Here is a 9,346-nt window from a genome sequence, read left to right on the forward strand (position 1 = left end):
TATTTTAATACTGACAGTAGATCACATGAAATAGTTGAGCACTGAAGAGCCAGATATTTCACTAAGGAACTAGTAAAGATCAGAAACAGTACATTAGACAGAATATTAGACTGCATGGAAACTTTCTCATCATCATCATCATGGCAGCAACTCTACTGCATCTTTGCACATGTGCGATATTCATGCTTATACATGTGCATGTTTAAAGTTGAAGGTTTAGAATATTGCATAACTGGTCAGATCAAACTTTGGCTCCCCTGTGTGTGTTTACTTTGTGCTTCACTGAATAGGATTTCTGTGTCTGCTACTGGACCAAAAGTGACTAGCTCTTTTTTTTTTTTTTTTTTTTTTTTTTTTTTTTTTAAACCATGCTATATATTGTGTAATAACTGTTATGACCAGTGATTAAGGTGATTAAGGTATTTTATGATTAGTAGTCCCCTTTATATTACTTTTATGACACCAATGAAGCTTTATTGTAGATAAGACTGCAAGAGTTGGTTTCGTTACTATTTTGTGCTTTAAATGAAAATGATATAATCTCCTCTGCATGTATGATTTTTGTTATCCACTTAATCTAATTTTTTCCCCAAAAAAATGTGTTGTCAGTGATGAACCTGTGAGACAGTGCAGTGTCTAGTTTCACCAGTAGGCTGTGCTCTATACAACAAAATATCCACTACACTTCACTGCAAGGCCTCAAAGACTGTCTCACTGTTTTTATTTTTTACAAACCTCAGTTTGTAAAAAAATAATGTGAACACTCCTGAGGTCGCTAAAAACATAAGTACATGTACTCATTTGACTGAGTACAACAGGTAGAGCTGATGAACTGATGCAGCACCAACCTGCATTCCTGTCTACACCTACCTGAAACTACATGCAGTGACAAACGCCATGAAATACTTGCACCAAATACACAATTCTGTAGCCAAGTATAATTTCTCTGAGGGGGAAAGTGGTAAACACTTGCTTCACTGTTGCTGTGCAGGAATGTGACGACTCTTAAATCTTAATCTTTGGAATTTGTGAGGGACCAAAGCTGATTGCGTGACCTGCTGCCTGGCTGCTTGAACGCCCCGTGGTGAACTAACAGAGCCTTCCCTGCCACGTTTACACTGAAACACACTGTTCTGCCTTTGAGGTCTTCATCAAATCCATCCAGCCCAGGATCAGCTGATGCATGAAAGGCAGACTGGATATTGAGGACATTGACCAGAGACTTTTTAAACCAATTCAGGATTTTTAAAAAATTTTTACTCCTGTGTAACAGCAACAAGCACCTGATGTTTTACCCCGTGAGGAAAAAAAAAAAAATCTAAAGGGCCTAGTTTGGAGTTACAAATCTGTCTCCCCCTCAACCCTCCCCCTTGTTCTCTTGTTGCTGTCCCCCTTCTGGTTGGCATGTGTGTGGAATAAAAATGTGCGAGGCCTTTTGTCCCGTTGGTTCCAAAGAACAGCTCTGCCCTGGGACAGGAGAAAAGGAGCCTGGGGAGAGCAGGTCTGTCTCCTGCTTAAAGGGGAGCAGAAGAAGCGAGGGGAGACCCCAGTCCCCTCTGTCTGGAGATGTACGAGGTATTTTATTAAACTTCCTCAGTAGTTGCTTCGTAATTGTTATTTTTCTGTCTTTTTCTCTTGTTTAGATGATGTATGCTGCTGGCTTTGGGTGGGAGTGTTGACCAGGCTAAACCTGAGGGGGGATTATTGTAATTATGAAGGGAAAACTTCTTTCTGTCGGTCCCCCCATCCTACGCCCTCAGGACAAATGAAATCAGAGCTGTCACTGGAAACCAATTTTCTCTCTGATATGGACTCAACCTGCAGCTCCTGACGTTTACTGGGCTGAGAGGACTGTGAAGAGAGGACTCAGGTGGAGTTTACACAGGTACTGTCTGCTTTTATGGGTCCTCTGTTTTCACCCACTTCACAGACATGTGAAGTTGCTGGATTGGCTTTGCACTTGAGGAAACGTTTCCGTGAAAAACAAAAGCGAAACAAAAAGGTAAATGCACTAGTATCAAAGCTAACTCCAATAAAAACACATTGTCTTTATCTTTACATGACCTGACCTGCATTCTTTGAATGTTTATGTGGCTTCTTATATTGTCAGAGGTGGGGGAAGCTCACAGTGAAAATACTACACAACAAATAAAAGTACTGCATTGAAAATTGGAAAATTTAAGTAAAGATATCTGTTGTTACCAAGATGCACTTAAAGTATTAAAAGTAAAATTACTCATTACTGTTACAGTATTAAATATCATGTTAACTGATAATCATGCACTAATACAACATAAATCTCTCTTTACTGTTGTAGCTGCTAGAAGTTGTGTTAACTTTAACAAGGTAGTTTAATCTCTAACCATGTTTATGCATATTCATCGTGTTTTGGTGGTATATAGTATGAGTAGTGTATTGTCTGTGCCTGCTTTTCCTGCAGTGCCCTGAGGGCTGGTACCTGTACATACACCAGCAGACAAACACTGAGGGTACAGTGGGATGGAGGAAGCAGCAGAGGACAGAGGCAAGATGACCAGCCAGCAGGCTCTGTGCATCCCCGAACAGAAGACCAGCAAACGCCCTGCCATCTCCACTCTCAAAGTACTGAGGCTGTTATCAACACTTCTCTGCTTGTTATGTAGATCTGTTTGACTCTGGGTTCAAACTTTGACCTGGCACAACTGCCTGCTTAGGCTTTTCCTATGGGTGCTTTAGTTTCCTACAAGCACATGCAGGGTTAGGGTTCCCATCTCGCAACAGTGTGTGCTGGAATAGGCACCAGCACCGCCTTTAAACCCACACAGGCTAAGCTCGTATAGATGATGGAGGGATAATCGCTGAATAAGTGAGACACACATCTGTTTTGGGGCAACTGAACAACATTTTTAGAAATACGCAAAAAGTAGGTAGAATCAAGCCAAGAGCTGATCCTATGCTGTTTTTGAAAATCTTGGTTGGCCAAAACCCTGCTCTAGATCAACATAACAACATTCATCAGACACTTCAGTGTCAGTCATGAGCTCAGCTTTGCCTGATTGCAGCACCACACAGCAGTCATCATCGGCACATTAATGGGATATTTCATACAAAACACCACTATTCTCAGTTTCATCCCAGACTTTGTTTCTCTGCATAGGTTTCAAACGTGGGAGAACTGCAATAATCCCTGATGGGAATGAGCTTCCAGATGACAACAGGTTAATATCTCCCCTTTGTTTTTGTTTTCTAGTTGTTTATTGTGGCGCTGTCCTTCGCCTATTTCTCCAAGGCCCTGACAGGGACCTACATGAAGAGCTCCATCACTCAGATTGAGAGGCGTTTTGATCTCTCCAGCACCCACATCGGACTCATAGATGGCAGTTTTGAGATGGGTTCTGTCTCTCTCTCTAACTCTAACCTTTTGTGCAACTGATCAAGCCTCACTTTTGTTCTTTTTTCAGTTTGCAGCTGATGATTTTCTAAATATATAATTTTTTTTTCTCCTGCTGCCCTGGGTTCAATTTCTTGGAGGCAGGCAACCTGTTGTTCCTTGCTGTGGTCAGCCATTTTGGTGCCAAGCTGCATCGGCCCAGACTCATCGCCGTGGGCTGTTTCCTCATGGCGGTTGGGGCCTTCCTCACTGGCCTGACGCACTTCTTCATGGGACGGTAAACATCAAGAAACAATCGATTTTAGAAACTTTTGCTGAAATCCAGATAATCTTGTTTAATGTCTAATTGTGGCACCACTGTTTTTCACAGCTATAAGTTTGACACAGTCATTCAGGTTTTCCAGAATGACAGTGTGAACATCGCTGCCTGTGCTGATCCTCTGAAAACACTGGAAATACCTGAAATTCAGATTGAACCTTCTTTAGAAGACAACAAAGGTAAGACTGTGGGCTACATGCTGGGCTTAAACAATGGCCTTTAATTGTTGTTTAATTATTTACAATTTAAATCTGCAATAAGCAGGATTTTAACACAAGAAAGCACACTGACACTCAGGTGGTATTGGATGGATTACCATGTACATATTTTGTACAGACATTCATGGTCACCAGATTAACTTTGTTGATGCCCTAATTTTCCCTCTAGTAAACAGAGAGGGTAGCATATACAAAGAGTCTGCTTTAACATGAAAGCTGGTTAAAGCCCCTAACAAATCACTAACTTTCTCTCAACCATCCCTGGAATGCACTGATCCTGGTCTGACCTTCAAAGCCACTCACCTCCCATGCAGTGTACATACTGCTCAACTGGACAACCGAAGAAAGCACCAACCACAAAGCTACACTTCTTGGGTGCAGCTTAAAACTTGAGCTCACTACAAATCACTCCTTAACTGTTATCAGAATTAAACGGACACAGGTATTCAGAGCCTCACGTCAGCAGAGCAAGTGATCAGTCTACCTTTGCAGACTGCACGGGAAGCTGACAAGAGCTGATCTGGAAAAAGGGGAAAAGAAAGAGAGAATGTGTTATCATCAGGTCTGACAGCATCAGTGGGAAAGCAGACATCTGTAATATTTATGGTAATAAATTCAGCTTGGACACATGTCTGCTCATGTAGTTTTTCCTGTTTTGTGGAGCCGCTGAGACGGGCTTCAGCTGAAATGTCACCTTCTATTGTTACTATTCTTACTCTCACAAAAACACACATATTGATCCTGTTCAGCCATTCAGATGAAGCGTATTTAGAAAGAAATACAACATGGAAGTCACATACAATGCAGTGGTATGCAGTCCTAAAACCACATCCTATTAAAAGGATTTTGAATCAAAACCAGACTGTATTCATACATCTGGTTTGATGTGGCAGATATTATTTCCTCTTTCTAGGGGACATATGAGGGGAATAAAAGAAAGTGGTTTTCTAAGTTTGATGTATTTTTGTTTTGATGACCAAGAAAACATCTGACAACATTGTCATTGCAGCATGGACACATAGTGAACATCCTTATTCATCAGGCCTTTGTCACAAAGTCAATATCATGAATCCCTGTGTGTGTGTGTGTGTGTCATTATTCAGCCTGTGTGAAAGAGTCTGGCTCCAACATGTGGATCTATGTGTTCCTGGGGAATGCTCTGCGGGGGATTGGAGAAACCCCAGTCACACCTCTGGGCATCTCTTACATCGATGACTTTGCTAAAGCTGAAAACTCACCGTTCTATATAGGTAAGACTCTGTTGCTTGCTTTGGGTTTGCAGTGGGATTTTGAAGGGGACTGATTTGTATATTTCCTCAACAAACCTTAAAAATGACTCAGACAAACTGCTCTCTACAGGTCCCTGCACTGTCATAGGGCAGTGGTAGTGTACTAAATTGAATGAGTAAACAGTGTGTGCATCAATTTTCCTTTATTCATCAGTTTATTCTGATTAAAGGTATTTTCTAGTCCTGTTAATCCCTTTTATAGGTTATTAGAACTCTTGTCCCCACAGTTAAAACATCTTATTTAACCTCCTCACTTCTGGACCATCATCATACAAAATATTGATCCTCTGATTGTTTTGTGATTGGCAGCATGTCTCCAGACCATCACTCTCCTGGGCCCCATGTTTGGTTTCCTCCTGGGCTCCTACTGTGCTAAACTGTATGTCGACGTTGGATACGTTGACGTGGGTGAGTGTAATCCACTTGTTTTGAGAGAAATATAGAGAGCTGTGGTAATGACAAAGTAAATCAGCAATTACAAAAAATAAGCAAAACTACTAGCGTAGTAGCTGCTGTTCATGGTGCAAAGGTTTGACATGCTGCCATAAAAATAGGCCAAACACCTGTCAGAACAGGTTGGTGAGGGCTTCTCTGAGTGTCCCAGTGAGGAACTGTCTTGACTCTCGTGGACAAACAAGGTAAAATCAATAATTTATTTGTCAAATGAGCTCAATCAGTCCACCTAAAGTATGCAGTTTCACTACTACAGAGCAGAGTGTCCCATCCCTGATAACGAAGACAAAATTTTCCTGTCTTTCCCACATATTGGGCTTCCTGTTCTTGCTGTGCACTCACTTTAAAACTCCTTTTCATTTTCCATGCAGAAAGTGTGACCATCACTCCTAAAGATGCCCGCTGGGTGGGTGCCTGGTGGTTGGGCTTCCTGGTGTCCTCTGCTCTCCTGCTTGTCTCCAGCATTCCGTTCTGGTTCCTGCCCCGCTCGCTGCCCAAGCAGGAGGGAGACGAGGACAAGCCAACCCCAGCACGTGAGACCCTGGACGGGACAGATGATGCCCTCAACAACAACCGCAGCCTCAAGTTGACTGAAATTGCAAAAGGTACAGTAGAGAAACTCTTCTTTGTGACAGAGACTCTGGATCCTGGAAATCCAGCTCAATTTTACATATTTAGTGGATTTGCTTTTTTACTTTGCTTGTATTTTTACTGAACGTCCTTCCACAGGGTTTCTTCCCTCACTCAAGCGCTTGCTGGGAACTCCTGCCTACTTCTTGCTCCTTTGTGGCAGCATCCTGAAGTTCAATTCCTTCATCGGCCTGTTCACCTTCAAAGCCAAATACATGGAACAGCAGTTTGGACAGTCTGCGTCCAGAGCTAACTTCCTTATAGGTAAAAAAAAAAAAAAAGAATTATAAAATGATGTAGCAGTGATGATTAGAGTAGTACTGGTCTCTCAGATAAAGTCGTCTGAGAACTTGAGTCAGCAGTACCTGGTGTCTCTTGATACAGTGAGACCCCCTGCTCTCAGTGTCCAGACCCCTCTGAGTTTTTCTTCCAGGTGTGCTGAACCTGCCAGCTGTGGCTGTGGGGATCTTCCTGGGAGGGCTGCTGATGAAGAGGTACAAACTGAGCGTGGTGTCGGGAGCTCAGCTCTCCTTTGCCACATCCTTCATGGCGTACCTCCTCCTGCTGCTACAGTTTGGCACCAAGTGTGACAACATTCCCGTGGCTGGGCTCACCATTTCATACAACGGGTCAGTGCTGAGACGTGAAGGAGACATGAAGATGATTACAGCTTTAAGAAACCAAAATTATGTAACACCTGAACTCTTTTAGCTTCAAAGTAAATGTAAATTCATATTTTCATTGATTTTTCTTTACTGTCAACCCTTAGATTAAAAAAAAAAAAGCAATACAAAAAAGAAAATATCTTTGCCCTGCAGGACGCAGAGTGTGTCATACAACAGAGGAATGCTCTTCTCAGAGTGTAACAGAGACTGCTCGTGTTCAGCAAAGGAGTGGGACCCTGTGTGCTCAGACAGCGGCATCACCTACATCTCTCCGTGTATGGCTGGCTGCCTCAGCTCCAGTGGATACGGCAAGAACACAGTAGGGCCACGCACAAGAATGCACAAACAGACAGTCGTACCGTAAACCCACTTAGGAGCCAGGTGGTAGATGAAGATATGTGGGTCTGATGGGTTTCTTTAAGGTTTGAGGTTGCACACTAGCATATTGAAATATGAACTCTTTACAATTAAGAAAGTCTGTCTTTTGAAGATATTCAAATTATCACCCTTAAAAACTTAAAGCTTTACTCAAGTAATTTCCAGTAAGTCCTCCCACTACATTGTATTGCAGTGTTTGTCCTTTTTCACCAGGTCTTCCACAACTGCAGCTGCGTGTCTGCCTCCTTCCCAGCAGGCAGCAGTACGTCAGTGAAGCTGGGCCAGTGTCCCCACGCCAAGGACTGCAGCCGCAGTTTCACCTCCTACATGGCTGTATCTGTTCTGAGCTCCTTCATCAACTCTCTGGGAGCCACACCTGGCTACATGGTCATCATACGGTGTGTGCACACAGGAAAGAAATAATGACAACTGGACATATTGTTCTTTCTCACAAAGACAAAAAAATGTATTTTCTGTGGAAAGGTCGATGTAAGTCACCTGGTGTTGTTTTGTAATCACAGATGCATCTCACCAGAGCTCAAATCTCTTGCTCTGGGAATCCAGGTCTTGGCAACCAGGACTCTTGGTGAGCCTCACTACTTTCAGTTGCATGAAAAGTGCATTTTTTTTCTTTCTGGCTTAGCCTGTTTGATCTGTATTTGTTTCTGTTTGTTTCACAATATTTGTCTGTATTGCAAATGTCTTGCACAGGACATATCTGAGTGATACTGTGTCTGTAGGTGGAATTCCTGCACCAGTCTATTTTGGGGCCCTGATTGATTCGACTTGCCTGAAGTGGTCAATCAAGAAGTGTGGGGGCAGGGGCGCATGTCGTATTTATGATGCTGACATGTACAGGTATGCTGCGGACTACAAATGTGGAAATAGAACATGATCGATATATGACTTTGGTATTATAAACATTTTTATATGCAATTATTTTATTTTCTTTAGACACCATAGCAAAAAGATTTCTGTCCTTTATTCCCTGCTGTCCATTTTGTGTCTTTATTTATAGGATCATCTTCCTGGGTCTGATCACTTGTCTCAGCGGTTCCTCCTATGTCTTTGTCATTGCCGTCATCATCCTCCTCAGAAGACAGTTTCGGAAGCCAGAGCGGGAAACAGAGACGCAGCAACCAAAAGCTTCAAAGGAAATCGAACTTAAGACCCCATCAAACCCCTCCGAGGACCAGCCTCAAGCTCTTAAAACTCCCAAACTGCCTCATGAACCAAAGGTTTGTGTACGGATCGCAACGGAACTGGAGGAAGGAGGAGAGGTTCATAAAAGTGAGCAGCGCGTCGAAGACGGCAGATTCGTCTCCACCAATAACACTCAGGAGAAGCAACAGTCAGAATCCCAGAGGGAGACCACTGTTGAGTTCCCTCATTCTCCTACTGATGGAGCAAAGTTAGAGGCGCACAAGCTGAAGCCAGAGGAGGTGGAGAAAGAGTGGAAAGACGAGGTCTGCAAGGAGACCAATGCACAGGTGGATACAGAAAAGCTGGACATTCACACAGAGGACGAGAATGAGTCAGAGAAAGAAACACCACACAGCACAGAAACTGACGGCCAACAAAACTAAGGTTTTCACCAGTGTCAGTCATGTCCAGATGGGACCACTGTAGAAATGTTTGGCCTTGGATTGTCTTTTTTTTTTTTTTCCTCTGGGCCAATCCATACACTGTTCTAACAGAATTTCACCCCCTCTTTCATTACAGGGTAGAGCTGTTATGTTACACATAGTCCTGAAGAAATATTTTCCACAGCTGCACAAATGTAGGACTTGGTATAAAAATGTAATAACACTGGATGTGCACAATAACCCACAATTCAAAATACCGGCCCGTGTGCATGTGATTATGTAGCATCCCTCTGAGGCCCAGCCCGAAAAGAAAAAACATTAGAGTAAACTTCTTGGTGAAATAAATACTCTTCATGTCAATAGATTAATCCTTGTGATATTAGTGTTACATTCAATTTTAAAGATCTGGAAAAAAAACCCCCACAATGTTATGATCCT

General features: G+C 42.6%; 1 protein-coding gene across 1 annotated transcript; it reads left to right on the forward strand.

The window, feature by feature from the left end:
• The first annotated feature begins 2,499 nt into the window (after window positions 1–2,499).
• Window positions 2,500–8,908, forward strand: LOC121176118 (solute carrier organic anion transporter family member 1C1-like). Its single transcript, XM_041030101.1, has 14 exons — window positions 2,500–2,601; window positions 3,230–3,371; window positions 3,515–3,647; window positions 3,741–3,868; window positions 5,011–5,157; window positions 5,506–5,604; window positions 6,021–6,254; window positions 6,379–6,543; window positions 6,713–6,908; window positions 7,098–7,263; window positions 7,536–7,720; window positions 7,844–7,908; window positions 8,063–8,180; window positions 8,341–8,908. Exons 1-14 carry the CDS (start codon window positions 2,500–2,502, stop codon window positions 8,906–8,908), a joined length of 2,448 nt encoding a protein of 815 aa, XP_040886035.1.
• The last annotated feature ends 438 nt before the right edge of the window (window positions 8,909–9,346 follow it).

This window comes from Toxotes jaculatrix, chromosome 22 (genome assembly GCF_017976425.1).
Source record: "Toxotes jaculatrix isolate fToxJac2 chromosome 22, fToxJac2.pri, whole genome shotgun sequence".
NCBI lineage: Eukaryota > Metazoa > Chordata > Actinopteri > Toxotidae > Toxotes > Toxotes jaculatrix.

Coding starts and splice junctions, on each gene's coding strand:
- LOC121176118 (XM_041030101.1), top strand. CDS start 2,500: ATGGAGGAAGCAGCAGAGGACAGAGGCAAGATGACCAGCCAGCAGGCT. Junction 6,255..6,378: donor GTTGACTGAAATTGCAAAAG/GTACAGTAGAGA, acceptor GTCCTTCCACAG/GGTTTCTTCCCTCACTCAAG. Junction 7,264..7,535: donor GTGGATACGGCAAGAACACA/GTAGGGCCACGC, acceptor CTTTTTCACCAG/GTCTTCCACAACTGCAGCTG.